Consider the following 15,918-nt stretch of genomic DNA (forward strand, 5'->3'; position numbering starts at 1 on the left):
ATGTGAAGTAAATATTTTGCTGAAACTGGATTTATTATTCTTCATTGATTTCCCAAACAAATGAAAGGAAAACCCTTCCATTTCTCATTAAAGGCATGAAAGGCATCACTGTCCACTCAGTCATCTATGCCAGAAACCTTGGAATCATCCTAAATTCTTGCCTTTCCATTATCATTTTAATCCCACCTGTTAGAAAATCCTATCAGTTTTACCTTCCGTCGCATCTCTCACTTTTCTCTCCTCCTCTACATCCTCATATCAGTCACTGCCTTAGAACAGGCTTCATGTTCACTTACCCAGTTGTACAAACAACCCACAATAAACTTGTCTCACTTGTCCATCTGCTACTTTTCTACTAGAGCAGTCTTTTAAAAATCAGGCCATATTTAGTGGCTCTAAGTGCTTATAAGGTAATCCCAACTCTTTACCCAGCTGAATTTGTTCATCTGTTGTAACAGAGATGCAAAGTCACATGGCTCTAACAAGTTAGAAGTTTATTCTCTCTCAGGACTTATGTGATGGCTCCACAGTGTCAGGAATCCAGGTTCCTTCTGATTTGTTACTTCACCATCCCTTAGTATGTTATCCTTGTCTACATGGTCCAGGATGCTTCACCACCATGTCAGAGCCAGCATGAAAAAAGAAATGGTGGAGAAGAGGATGTGCCTTTCCCTTTAAGGGTACAACACAGGATGTGGAAATCATTTCACTCTCAGCCCATTGGCCAGAACATGGCCTCAAGTTCTAGCCGCAAGAGAGTTTGGGAAAGAGTCTTTGGTCTGGCTTGTGTCCAGCTAAAAATCGAGAGGCTCAATTACTATAGAAAAAGGGGGAATGGATATGGGAGGAGCACCAGTAGTCTCTGCCACACAAGGTATATAAGGTCTTCTGGAGAGCGACACTTGCCTGCCTCTTTACCTCATCTCTTAGTGTGCTACTTTTCCATTCCTCCTTTCCCAGCTCTCCCTGACTCTGTCTCCTTTTTGCTGCAGCCATGCTTAACTATTTGCACTTCCAAATATGCTATGCTGGTATATTTCTCTGCCTTTCCTTGTAATACTTCCGTAGCCTTAGCCCTTGCCACTGACTCCCCTCTTCTCCAATACTCTCTGTTAGCCTGATCTCAGAGAATTTGTCTTTCAAGACTTAATTTAAGCATCTTCTGTTGTGTAAAGGCTTTATTGGACAGCACCCCCCTCCCACTGGTAGAATTGACCATTCTCTCCTCTGTTGCTGTTATAATGTACAGATAAACTTTAGTCATTGCACCTCTTGGCACTTATTTACACTTAGATTCTCTTTCTCCTTGATCGTAAACCCTTTGAGGGCACAGATGACATTTTATTCTTATAGCTCTTGGATGCAGTGTAGTACCTGACAGACAGGGGATGTGTGCTATATACTTACTGAATGATTGAGTGGGTCCATAGCAAAAACATCTCTGTCCAGATTTTATTTATTTTTTTGTCTAGTCTTTAAAATGTAAGGGCACACTCTTAAGATATAGCTGGCGGCTGTTTTTTTTAAACTTCTGTCCATTAGTCAAGATGATAACGCTAGCTCCAACAATATTTATAATCATCCTATATTATCTTGCTTCATATTTAGTTTTCAGTTACATTTTAATTCTAAAAGTACTCTCAGAGTTAGCTATGTCATTTTTTTGTTTTCATTTAAAATGAGTGAACTTTTCTGTCTTCTAAGGCACAATATTTATAATTGCTTTTTAACAATTCAGTATATCAGTGACTTGCTGCAGGAGATGTGTCGAAGTGAATTAGATAATACTGACCTGATTTCTGAAGCCTGTCCTAAGACTTTCTGAGCACTGCCACCGTAGCATGCTGGTTCTAAGATACAGATATCTCAGGATTTGTTTAATGACTGAAAGAGTCATTGTTGTAAACAGATTTTAAGGCAAGATTGCCTTCAATATTCTTACATGGAGAATTTTTTTTCTGCTTTACTGTCTTGAGTAATATCTTTTGTTTTACTTGTAGATTTGATGGTCCTCGAAGATTTGAGGATTTAGGGTCAAGGTGTGAAGGACCGAGACCCAAAGGGCCTCGTTTTGAAGGAAATCGCCCCGATGGGCCAAAACCCAGATATGAAGGTCACCCAGCAGAGGGCACTAAAAGCAAATGGGGAATGATTCCCCGGGGGCCAGCATCTCAGTTTTATATTACCCCCAATACGTCCCTAAGTCCTCGGCAGAGTGGACCACAGTGGAAAGGCCCCAAACCAGCTTTTGGACAGCAACATCAGCAGCAACCTAAGTCACAAGCAGAACCTCTTTCAGGAAACAAAGAACCATTAGCAGACACCAATAGTAACCAGCAGAAGAATTTTAAAATGCAATCAGCTACATTTTCCATTGCTGCAGATGTAAAGGATGCCAAGGCGGCTCAGTCAAATGAGAATCTAAGCGACTCTCAACAAGAGCCACCTAAAAGCGAAGTCTCGGAAGGGCGCATAGAGCCTTCTAATTGGGACCAGAATTCTCAAAATATGGAAACTCAAATGGACAAAGCCCAAGCTGTTTCTCAGCCTGTACCTCTTGCAAATAAACCTGTACCTACTCAATCTGCTTTTTCCTCAAAAACAGGGGGGATGGAGGGAGGAGCATCAGTAGCAACATCATCATCATTAACTGCAGATAATGATTTTAAACCTTTGAGTATCGGTCTGCCCCATTCAGAAAACAACCAAGATAAAGGGCTGCCTCGGCCAGATAACAGAGATAATAGGTTAGAAGGCAATCGAGGCAGCAGCTCATCTTACAGAGGTCCGGGGCAAAGCAGAATAGAAGACACACGGGATAAAGGACTAGTAAATAGAGGTCGAGGCCAGGCAATCAACCGCGGCCCAGGGTTTATCAAGCAAGAAGACTTTCGTGATAAGATGATGGGTAGAAGAGAAGACAGTCGAGAGAAGATGAGCAGAGGAGAAGGCAGCCGGGACAGAGGGTTGATGAGGCCCGGAAGCAGTCGGGAGAAAGTGCCGGGTGGTCTGCAAGGCAGCCAGGACAGGGGTAGAGCTGGCAGCCGAGAAAGGGGACCACCTCGGAGGGCAAGCAGTCAGGAGAGAGGACCGCCTCGAAGGGCTGGGAGTAGAGAGAGAATACCACCCCGAAGAGCTGGGAGCAGGGAGAGGGGACTACCTCGAGGGCCTGGCAGTCGGGAAAGGGGACTGGGAAGATCAGATTTTGGTCGTGACAGAGGTCCATTTAGACCAGAACCGGGAGATGGTGGGGAAAAAATGTATCCGTATCACCGAGATGAGCCTCCTAGGGCTCCATGGAACCATGGAGAAGAGAGAGGGCATGAAGAGTTCCCATTAGATGGTAGAAATGCTCCAATGGAACGAGAAAGACTTGATGATTGGGATAGAGAGAGATACTGGAGAGAATGTGAACGTGACTATCAAGATGATACACTAGATCCATATAACAGAGAGGACAGGTACTCAGCGCCACCATCTCGATCTCATGATGGAGATAGACGAGGCCCTTGGTGGGATGATTGGGAGAGAGATCAGGATATGGATGAGGACTACAACAGGGAAATGGACAGGGACTTGGACAGGGATGTGGATCGGATTGGAAGACCCATGGATATGTATGATAGAAATATGGATAATGAGTGGGACAGAGATTATGGGAGACCGCTGGATGAACAAGAATCACAGTTTCATGAACGGGATGTTCCATCTCTTCCACCTTTACCACCCCTCCCACCTCTTCCACCTTTGGATAGATATCGGGATGATAGATGGAGAGAAGAAAGAAATCGAGACCATGGGTATGATCGAGATTTCCGTGATAGGGGTGAGTTGAGGATCCGAGAGTATCCAGAAAGAGGAGATACATGGCGGGAAAAGCGAGATTATATTCCTGACAGAATGGACTGGGAAAGAGAACGGTTGTCAGACAGATGGTACCCATCTGATGTGGATAGACATTCCCCCATGACAGAACATATGTCCTCCTCACATCATTCTTCTGAAATGATGGGGTCGGATGCAAACTTAGACTCTGACCAAGGCCTTGGAGGGGTAATGGTTCTCAGTCAGAGGCAGCACGAAATCATTTTGAAAGCTGCACAAGAACTGAAAATGCTTCGGTAAGTTTACTACTTAAGATCATTTCTTTTAGTCAAAACCGCATTCAGACTGCTCTTTTTTAAAGTGATGTGATATATTTGAGTGGAATCATTTTATTTCCAGTTCTTATCACATAATTTTAACTTACATTTCTGGTCATTCAGTGCTGTTTTAGGGTTAGGATGGGTCTTTAGGAACTGTGTTAATTACAAAATTGTGTCCTGAAATGTGAAAATTTCATAGCCATTCTTGGCTTTTATAGATGAGTTGCTAACATGCCATGCCTGTGCATCTTTCAAGTGTCAAACTTCAACTTCCCAGTGCTCTGGGTTTCACAGAGCTCATAGGTAACATCCTCTTTTTCCAGGAGTCACTTTGTTCGTTGATATCAGATTTGATAGACTTCATATTCACTAATCTTTGATAGACCTTTGGAAAGTGCTGTAAGGATTTATATTTTTCTCTGTTGAAGCTGAGAATGGTTTACCTGGAAGCATCCTCAGATTTGTCTAACCATTGATACTTTCTTTTTGGGATGTTTTATCTTTCATTAATAACTGGAAGCAGGTATCTCTACTTGAGGATGTTACCTGTTTCTATATAACCAGGTATTTTCTTTGTAAGATGGAAAATAGAATTTGGATTTCTTGACTTACAATCACCTAACTATGTATAGGTATCTACATAATGCTTCCCATGTAGTAGCAATAATAACAAAAGCTAACATTTATTGCGTGCTTACTATGTGCCAGGAACTGTACTAAGTGCTTTGTATATATTAATTCATTTAATCCTTAAACCAACAATATCCTGAGATAAGAATTTAGGAGTCATTGATTGCCAGCTTTTTGAGCAATTTCTTAGGAATTAGCAATGTTTTGAGAAATTAAATTAATCGTTAGGTTTTGATATATTCCAATGTATTATGTTTCCTTCATTTTTCAATTCTGGTCTGTGTTTGTGGACTATACCAGTTGAAATTATGATTGAAGCTTTATGACTAGAAAAGTATGATAAGGAAAAAATACCTGTAGGTAAAGATGAAAGATCAGGTGTCTCATGCAGCAAAACAGATTTCCGTGGTTTATAGAAGATATGCTCTAAGAGTTTTGACTTTTCCAGATTACACATGAAGATGTGGAAAGTGCACCGTAGAACATTTAGCTGCTACACTGTTCACTTTTAAATTATAGGCACCTTTAATTTAACACCTACTGTGTGCTGGGCACTGTGCTAATAATTTAGCACACATTATCTCTGTCCTCCTGTCTCAAATCCTTATATCTCAAAGGTCTGCAAAGATAAGTAGTAGTATTCCACTTCACAAGTGACACTAAGGCTCACAGAGGTTAAGTCCACTTGGCTAATAAGTGGCAAATCCAGAATTTGAACCCAGTCTGTTCACCTCTAAAATCTATTTTGTTTATGGAGAACACCAAACTGATTGGTGTTGCTAAGCTGCCAAGGTTTCTTTCTTTTTCTTTTTAAAATTTCCTTTTCATCCATTATTGCTTTGCATAGAAATGCTGGATAAAAGGTGTTTCTTCTTCTTCATCCATTTTTTAAGCTCTTTCTGGGCAACATAAACATAATTAAAGTATATGAAGTGGTGGATAACAGTGGTCATAGGTGAATACAAAAGTAAGCTATGTTGTGATGGTATAAAGTCATGATTTACAAGAGACAGAAAATAATATTTTTATATACTTGACCCTTATTTGGTGTCCATTTACAAAATGTAGGGAGAAAATTTAAAAGGTCTGAAGAGGTTGTAGTAGATGTGTTTAAGGTGGGCATTGTAAGGAAAAGTAAAAGGAATTTGACCAGAGATTTAAAGAAAAACTTGAAGGGTTACATAATTACTCATTAGGACTATGAAGTGTTGTTTTTAAAGGTATAGACTGACAACTCTTCTCACTGTATACAGCAGGGGTCATAAACTAAAATGCCCACAAGTACCAGACAGGTAACAAAAGTGAACAAAAGTGGGCCAGTATAACTCTACTGAATGTGGTGAGGCTTGTGGCAAACGGCTTCAGTGATGGGCAGCCACTGCTCCACTCAGCTGATCATTGATATGTGGGAATATAGGCCCAATGTTACCAAATCTCTTTAAAATTTGAATTTATATGTGAAGCATTTTGCTTTGTAAATGATGGCAACTAATTCAGATTTTAAAAACTGATGTGAAAGCCAAATAAAAAAAACCTTTCTAGGTCATATTTGGCCCACGGGCCACCATCTTGTGACCTCTGGTCTACACAGTATTGAACAACAACAGAATGGCTAGAGAGGTTTTGGTTGGATGAAAGAAAAACGTGACAAGTAGATAAGATATTAGAATAGGCTAATGAGACACGTTGTAGATCTATTCCTGAAGATTTTCAATAATTTTAAATTATTTATAGGTCATAGATGACTGATCAGTTAGCTATATAAATGCCAGAGGGTGTTACCCCAGAGGTGCTCTGTGGGCACTGTAGAGGGTTTTAGAACAAGGCTTTTAGGTCTTTTTTGTTCTTCGATATTAATTGTAGTCATTTAGGAATGCAGTAGACATGCCTTATGTACATTGGTGGTTTTATTTGTTTACAGAGAGCAGAAAGAACAGCTTCAAAAGATGAAAGACTTTGGGTCTGAGCCACAGATTCCTGACCATCTACCACCCCAGGATTCAAGATTGCAGAATACATCAAGACCTGGAATGTATCCGGTATGGGAAAATCTGTGCTCAGAAAATGAAGTGGTTCCTGCTTTGTATGTTTGTGTGTTGTTTGATTTTTTTATATTACAATAAATGTAAATTTCCTCTATAAAAAATGTACATTTTGGAAAAGTAAAAAGCTAATGGTAATTAACCTTTGAAAATCTCATAAATATGGTCAAAAGTGTGACAGAAATGCTTTTTTCTCCAGGTTTTGATAAGTACACCAAGCACACCTGTACTATCTGGCGTCATGTTCACAAAATTATAGAATGTTCCTAATAATCCCTTTTGTTCAAATAGTCTTGTCTTCCATCTGGATAGTCTAAGGGCTGCCCATGAGCCCTGCTCGTGTGAGCCTCATCGTCTCCCCACCTCTTCAGGCTTCTAAGGCTAGTACACCTTCAGCTAGGGAAGGGATCCGACATCATGCCCCGATTCAGGCAGCACAGAGAGATATTTATGTTAAAGACTTGTATAATTAAGTTCTCCATTTGTTTTGCTTTTGTGTGGTTGATGTTGTTTTACCTTTGTGGTGGACTTTAAAAATGTTATGCAAATAACTTTACAACAACACAATGAGAGAGAAAACAACACTATTGAACCATTTCATCAAATTAACTCTTTTCATTTCTCAATGTTCCCTTCCATCTTGGTCTAACACATAACATTCAGACATAGTTGTTGATATCAACAACCACCTTGATGTTGACTCCCCAAATCATATCTCCTGATCGACATATGCATCCGTCTGCCTACAGGGTTTGTCTCTGTGGGTGTGTCTCCTGTCAAACTCAGCATATTCAAGATGGAGCTTATTATCATTCTCCATTAAACTTGTCCTTTCTCCTCACCATCACCTTGTCACCTACACTTGAAACCTGAAAGTCAGCCTACCTCTTTCCTCTGCCCTACCCTTCCGTATCCAGTCATTCTATTAATTGATTTTACTACATTGTTCAAATATTGTATCCTTTACTTTCCCACAACTTCAGTTCTAGCCTTCATCAGTTCTTGCCTAGATTATGTCAGAAACATCCTAATTCATCTCTCTTCATCTCATTCCCCTCTGATCCACTCTCCATTCTGCTGCCAGGGTGATTAATTTTATTTTTTTGAATCAAATTTTAAGATATAATTTACATACAATAACATACCGATTTTAAGCCTACAGTTTGAGTTTTGACAAATGTATACCAAAAGATTAAGAAATTTCCATTACCACAGAAAGTTCTCCCATGCCCTTTTGTAGACAGGATTACCCTTACACTCCACTTTAGGCAGCACTGATGTGACTTCTAGCCAAAATGGACATTTTCAAACATAAATCTCACCGTGTTGCGCCCGTGCTTTAAAACTCTTCATTATTCCCCCATCGCTTTCAGGATAAAATCTAGATTCTTTTGCATGGCCTTTGATGTTCTTCCTGAGCTGCCCTGACTTGCTTACCATTACTTGCTACTCCGCTCGCCTGTGCTCCACCTTCACTCCACGTGGAGCTTCTTACAGTTCTGTGAGTGTGCAGGCTCTTACTTCTCCATGCGTTTTCACCTGCATATTCTCTAAACCTAGAGTTTCTTTTCTTTCTCTTTCTATCCCCTCCTCCAACTAGTTAATTCTTGTTCGTTTTTCAGAATTCAGCTCTGTATCTTCTCTTCCAGGTGTGTAAGATGATCACCCTCACATGTACCCCTGTAACATCTTGTATGGGCCTCTTTCATAGCCCTTATCATAGTGTACGTTGATTGTTTGTTGTCTTGTCTGTCTTTCCTTCTAAAGTGCGCTCATAAGGATAGGAACTGTGTCTTTTGTCTTTGTATCTCTTAGCAAATAGTAGAAGCTCTAGATTGGAGAGCCACATTTCTGCTTTATTCACTTAACAAATCGTAAACATTTGTCCATATTGCTGCATGCTATATATATATATATATATATATATATATTTTTTTTTTTTTTTTTTTTTTTTTTTTTTTTTTGCTGAGGAAGATTTGCCCTGAGCTAATATCTGTGCCAGTCTTTCTCTACTTTGTATGTGGGTTGCTGCCACAGCATGGCCACTGGTGTGTCGTGTAGGTCTGAGCCTGGGAACTGAACCCAGGCTGCCAAAGCAGAAGGTACCAAACTTAACCACAGGGCCAGCCCTACATGCTTTATTTTTGATGCATAATAATTTATTAAAACTATTCCGTTTCTGTTGGACATTTGTGTCTGATGTTTCACTCTTATTAACACAACATTAACGAATGTCTTTATATCAAATTCTTATTTTAGATAACTTCTTAAAAGTAATTTTAAATTCCCAAAGTGAGATACTTTAATTAAAGAAGAAGGACATTTTTAATGATTCCTGTAGTGTAGCCAGTGGTTCTCTAAAATAGTTGTATAATACCTATACTATAGCCTTGCAAGCATAAGCTATTTAATATTTTTGGTAGATTTAACAGTTTCAATACAATTTTTTAATATGCATTTTTGATAATTAGTGAAAGTGAATATTTTCAATATTTGTTAGTTATGTTTCTTGTATAAATTCTATTTTTGTCCTTACACATTTATCTTTTTGACTCTTCAGGTTTTTCTTACCAATTTATATTATCCTTAATATAATTTATATATTAATCCTTTCTCATATAAATACTGTGGGGGTCTTCTGTTTTGTTTTTTACAAATGTATCTGTTACTTTTACTATGTAGTATGAAGAAAACACTTTTTGTTTTATTTGGAGACATTAGTCCCAAGAGTTCTTAAAATATTTAAAACATGTCTGGATAGCTGTGCTCCAGATACAGTAGCTTTGTCCTATATAGACATTTTCTTAATAAAGAATAAAGTACCATAACCTACAAGTTTAACTTTAGGTAATAGCCATTTGTCTTTAACTCTAGCTTGTAGTGGCCTCTAGTTAAATAATGTTGCTTACGTATTAGCCAAATTCATTTTGTTACTCAAAAAGTTTGTTTTTAAAGCATAGCTTATGTATGAGTAAATACATAAGTAATGTATATTGTTGGCTCTTCAAGGTCTAAAATAGCTGCCAATGAAGAACAAAAAAAAAACAGGAACAATGAACTAAGAGAAATAATAATGATTGTTTAAATCAGGCATGCAAAGATTAAAATAAAATTTATTTGACAGTTGGGTTTCAGTATTGGATAGATAGGAGCTATCTGCCAAGAGGTTCTACTGTCTCCTTCATATGCATTTCTGTTGACATTTGGTGACTGCTTTGGGAAAATGAATATAAACATTGCACACTGCAGTGGTGCTTCATGAAGAGATTACTAAATATCCCATTCTGTTTCTTTGTTTTGTTGTTTCCCAGTGCTGATGTGTATTGGTAGCAGCCCTGCCACAAACTACTATTGTCAGCCAGATAGCTGAGTAGAAATGAGGAGGCTAGCTAGAGTTTTGTTTCTTTCACTGGAAATTCACTTTTTGTGGATGAGCTAGGTCTCCAGAGTGGGAAGATAGTTTATAGCAGAGGTTCTTAACCAAGTGGTAAACATCTGAATCATTCATAGAGGTTTTTGTTTTGTTTTGTTTTGTTTTTAAACTAATGCCAGGACCTCACCTACAGAAATTGAATAGGTTTGGGGTGGGCCTGGGACATTGTATCTAAGTGGCTAACACCCTAATTTTTCTGGAAGGAGAAGAAAGAAAGGGTGGTACATTGAGGGAGGGATGATAGTGTTGAGGGCAAATTTTTTTCCTTTTTTTAATGACCTAATTGAGGTATAATTTACATACCATATAATTTGCCCATTTTAAGTGTATAATTCAATGATTTTTAGTAAATTTTCTAAGTTGTGCAACCATCATCATAATCCAGTTTTAGAACATTTTTATCACCCCAGTAAGATCCTTTGTGCCAATTTACAGGTAATCCTCATTCCTACCCCAAGTGCCAGATAACAACTAATCTACTTTCTGTCTCTATAGATTTGCCCATTTTATTTAAATGGAATCACATAATATGTGGTCTTTTTGTGTCTAGCTTCTTTCACTTAGCATAATATTTTCAAGGTTCATCCATGTTGTAGTATGAATCAGTACTTCATTTCTTTTTATTGCCAAGTAATAGTCTGGTGTATGGATATTCTGTGTTCTGTTCAACATTTGGTGGACATTTAGGTTATTGAATAATGCTGCTATGAGTATTTATGTACAAATCTTTGGGTGGACATGTTTTTCTTGGATAGATACCTAGGAATGGAATTGCTGAATTGTATGGTAAATTTATGTTTAACTTTTTGAGAAACTGGTAAACCATTTTCCAAAGTGGCTGCACCATTTTACATTCCCACTAACAATCTAAGAGGGTTCTTGTTTCTCTACATTCTTGCCGTCATTTCTTATTGTCTGTTTTGTTAATTATAGCCAGTCTACTGGGTATGAAATGGTATCTCATTGTGGTTTTTTAATTTGCATTTTCGTAATGGCTAATGACGTTGAGCATCTTTTCATGTGCTATTGACCATTCATATATCTTCTTTGGAGAAATATCTATTTAAACTTTTTGCTCATACTTTGCTTTGGATTGTTTGTCTTATTAAGTTACAAGAGTTTTTATATTCTGAATACAAGTCCTTTATCAGATACGTGATTTGCATATATTTTCTCCCTAATGGTGTATTTTAAAGCACAAAAAAGTTTTGAATTTTGAGTGAGTCCAATTTATCAAATTTTTCTCTTATGGATTGAGAACCAGATTTTAATTTCTACTGATATGTGAAAACATGGTCGTATGCTTGTCCACTAAGCCTTTACTCTGTTCTCCAGCCTCCAGGGTGCTATAGACCACCCCCTCCTATGGGTAAACCTCCAGGTTCAATTGTAAGACCCTCTGCTCCACCAGCAAGATCATCTGTTCCTGTGACCAGGCCGCCCATCCCAATACCGCCACCCCCACCCCCTCCTCCTCCACCTCCACCTCCTCCTCCAGTGATAAAGCCACAAACTTCAGCTGTGGAACAGGAACGCTGGGATGAAGATTCCTTCTATGGCCTCTGGGATACAAATGATGAACAAGGACTGAATTCGGAATTTAAATCAGAAACTGCAACAATTCCGTCTGCTCCCGTGTTACCACCTCCACCTATTCACCCTTCCATTCCCCCTCCTGGCCCATTGCCTATGGGTATGCCACCAATGTCCAAACCACCACCAGTGCAGCAGACTGTTGATTATGGCCATGGCCGAGGTGAGTAATGGTGGTAAGCTTGTATTGGGGATTCTAAAGGAATTGTTAGCTTCAGTTTTGGCTTCGTTAAGCTTCGCTCTTACAATGTTTTTATCCCTGATTTTGTTTACCAGATCTATCCACTAATAAAGTTGAACAGATACCCTATGGAGAAAGAATAACTCTGCGCCCAGATCCACCACCTGAAAGATCAACTTTTGAGACAGGTAGGAGTCCTAGAGAGATCAGTATTTTTAAACCTTTTAGGGCCTAATTATTACATGATTTTCCTTTTGGTGAGATTGTGTGGGCTTCCCTTTAATATAGCTAAAAGATTGTTAAGTTGAATTTAGGGTAACAATTTATACTAATTCTAAAGTTAGATTTGAACTTTTCTCCTTTTATTTCAGAAAAAGGGATGTAGTTCTTATCCTGTACTAATTGTTTTTATAGAGCATGCAGGCCAGCGTGATCGTTATGATAGAGACAGAGACCGTGAGCCTTATTTTGATCGTCAAAGTAATGTCATGGCAGATCATCGAGATTTCAAAAGGGATCGGGAGACACATAGAGACCGAGACCGGGATCGTGGTGTTATTGACTATGACCGGGATCGATTTGACAGAGAACGCCGACCTCGAGATGATAGGTATGCTATGAAAAATATCTTTGCCAGGTGTGCAAATTACAATATACTTAAGTTCAGCAAAAGTCAGGGTTTCTAAAGGAAATTTAGTAAATAAGGTGGTATTCTCATGCATGTGTGTGTATAATTTGAAGAGGGAAGAGCAGTTCTGGACCACTTTTCAGGAAACTAGATGCTCAAGTTTGCCAGCTTGAATTCCAGAGAATTAAATGAGAGATGGAGATAGCTAGCAAGGAAAGGAAAAAATATCGTCAGTAAAGGTGTAGGCATTACTTAACCTGTAGGCAAACCATTTTTCCAATTCGTGAGCTCTTTAGATGTGTCTATGCAAGGCAGATCTAACTGAAAAAGCAAAATAAAAATATAAATATTGACTATGTGGAGTTAACTACCCATAGAGAAAACTGGACAGATAACGGTGTTGCATGTTGAGACAGAGACCTCCAAATGTTTTTTATTTACCCAAGTACTTTCTGTTACACCTTCTAGGACTCAGTCATATCGAGACAAAAAAGACCATTCCTCATCCAGAAGAGGGGGATTTGATAGGCCATCCTATGACCGGAAGTCTGACCGACCACCCTACGAAGGACCATCCATGTTTGGAGGTAGAGCAATGCCTTACTAACTATAAGAATGTTGAGAATGTAAACAATGGGAGATGCTTTCCATTGTAGCTGTGGATTTAAACTTTCAGAATAAAATGTACTTGCAAATTTCTCAGAGATGGCAGCATTATCATCAAAAATAGTGTAATTAATGAAATAAAACAAATTGCTTTTTAATATTATTAATGAAATTTTGGAAAACAGAAATAAAATCACTTATAATCTCACCATCTACCATACCACAACTATTATAATTTTGTATATTTCCTCTCGTTCTCTCTTCACATACATATTAATGAAGTTGTAATCTAAGTATAAATACACTTTCTTTATCGTGCTTTTTCCCACTGATGTTGTACCATATACATTTTTTATATGTAAATCTATGAATGGCTCTATGATATTCCATAGAGTGTATAAAATATAGGGCCCTTATTGTTGGACATTTGGGTTGCTTTTAGTTTTTTTCTGCTATAAATTACACTTAAACCAGAAACTCATACCTATTTATAAGGACAGGCTTTCCTAAGCTGGTGACTCTCGTACTTAAAACTATAAAGCAGAGCCTTGGATGGACTATAAATGATACTTGGGACTATCTAGCAAAGTATATATTCTTCCATGTCCTGTTGCTTAACCTTTTTCCTAAATTTAATACAAACAAGGATGAATTCACTGTTTTTCAGAACATTCTATTTGCTTGAAATCATATCTATATTTTTTCATTTTCTTCATTTTGATAGATTTACATTACCTTAAACTTTGTCTAATTAAGGTTAAAAGTGGCCCCTGAATCATCATGAAATATTATTACCTTAGGATGAGTGGACAGAGTTAAAATTTAAAATAATTATTATATAAATAGTCATTTTGTTCAACTGCTGGCATTCTAGGAGAACGAAGAACTTACCCAGAGGAGCGAATGCCCCTCCCGGCTCCTTCTCTAAGCCACCAGCCACCTCCAGCTCCACGAGTTGAGAAGAAGCCCGAATCTAAGAATGTGGATGATATTTTGAAACCACCTGGCCGAGAGAGCAGACCTGAGAGAGTGAGTCCTATGTAGTTGACTTGTTTTCTTGCAAATCAGAAGCTAATAAGAGATCTCTTTAATATCCTGAACAGAATTTCTCTACTTTTCTGTGACACAGTAATAATATTAGATTCAAGGCATCTTAACCATTTCCAAATCATCATATAATCTCATAAACTGCCTACCCTATAGAATCTGAGAAGTTAGAGCTTAATTACTTTACAAAAAAGATGTTGAAAACTTGAGAAAATAATTCATAAGAGCTCAATTAATTGCATTTTGAAGAGGGGAAAAGTGGATTTGGTTTTATGGTATGTGGAACAAAAGGGGAGAATTAGGAGATTTGATTAGTTTAGGCTTATTTCCCTAGTGACCTACAAATGTATACGTTCTTAAATTTATCTTATATTGCAGAATAATTAGATTCTATTTCAATAAGCCAGTACTGGAGATTTCCATCAGATATTTTGACTCCATATATGTATATAAGTCATTGTTTTAAAGTCAGTTTCATCTGTTCTAAGTACAGGTACTCCAGCTTTTCTGTGGTTGCTGTTTGCATGATGTATTTTTTTCCATCCTTTCTCTTTCAGTCTATTTTTGACTTTGAATCTAAAGTATATCTCCTATAGACAACATATAGTTGGATCATGTTTTTTTATGTAGTCTGACAATTTCTGCCTTTTAATTGGATTATTTAATCCATTCATGTTTAATGTTATTATTGATATAGTTGGCTTAATTCCATATTTGGATTGGTCAATTATATAGAAATACAATTGATTTTTGCATACTCATCTTATATCCTGCAATATTGCTGAGCTCATTTATTAGTTCTAATAGATTTTTTAGTGGATTCCTTGGAATCTTTCTATATACAAGATCATGTCATCTGCAGATAGAGATGGTTTTACTTCTTCCTTTCCAATCTAGTTGCTTTTTATTTCTTTTTCTTGCCTAGTTGCCATTGCTAGAACCTTCAGTACAGTATTGAATAGATGTGGTGAGAACAGACTTCTTGTTTTATTCCTGATCATAGAGAGAAAACTTTCAATCTTTTACTATTGATGTTAGCTGTGGGTTTTCAATAGATGCCCTTTATCAGGTTGAGGAGGTTCCCTTCCATTCCTAGTTGTTGAATATTTTTATCATGAAAGGATGTTGGATTTTTTTGAATGCTTTTTCTGCATCAGTTGACATTTTTGTTTTTTATTATATTGTGTGTGACTTTATTCTGTTGTATGTGATTTTTGTTCTTTATTTTGTTGATATGGTGTATTACATTAATTGATTTTCAGATGTTAATTTGCATCCCTGGGATAAATCCCACTTGGTCATGGTGAATAATTCTTTTTATATGTCGCGGATTCAGTTTCCTAGTATTTTGTTGAGGATTTTTGCATCCATATTCATAAGAGATATCTGAAGTTTTCTTGTGATGTCTTTTTCTGGTTTTGGTATCAAGATGTCTGCTTAATTTGAAATGCTGGCCTCCTAACAGTGAGTTGGGAATTGTTCCTTCCTCTTCTGTTTTTTGGAAGAGTGTGTGAAGAATTGGTGTTAATTCTTCTTTACATGTTTGTTAGAATTGACTGATGAAGCCTTCTGGGCCTGGACTTTTCTTTGCGGGTAGTTTTTTGATCACTAAT

General features: G+C 37.7%; 1 protein-coding gene across 2 annotated transcripts in view; it reads left to right on the forward strand.

Moving 5' to 3' along the window:
• YLPM1 (YLP motif containing 1) overlaps window positions 1-15,918 on the forward strand; it is a 61,573-nt gene that overhangs the window by 26,681 nt on the left and 18,974 nt on the right. For both annotated transcript variants that reach the window (XR_544305.2, XM_008516441.2), the window contains exons 5-11: window positions 2,001-4,121; window positions 6,697-6,814; window positions 11,586-12,006; window positions 12,120-12,212; window positions 12,439-12,634; window positions 13,121-13,239; window positions 14,133-14,287. Coding sequence is in view for 1 of the 2 variants with exons in the window: in XM_008516441.2 (XP_008514663.2) it covers window positions 2,001-4,121; window positions 6,697-6,814; window positions 11,586-12,006; window positions 12,120-12,212; window positions 12,439-12,634; window positions 13,121-13,239; window positions 14,133-14,287 (3,223 nt within the window). In the remaining variant the exon portion in view is untranslated. The remainder of the gene's footprint in view (window positions 1-2,000; window positions 4,122-6,696; window positions 6,815-11,585; window positions 12,007-12,119; window positions 12,213-12,438; window positions 12,635-13,120; window positions 13,240-14,132; window positions 14,288-15,918) is intronic.

This window comes from Equus przewalskii, chromosome 25 (genome assembly GCF_037783145.1).
Source record: "Equus przewalskii isolate Varuska chromosome 25, EquPr2, whole genome shotgun sequence".
NCBI lineage: Eukaryota > Metazoa > Chordata > Mammalia > Perissodactyla > Equidae > Equus > Equus przewalskii.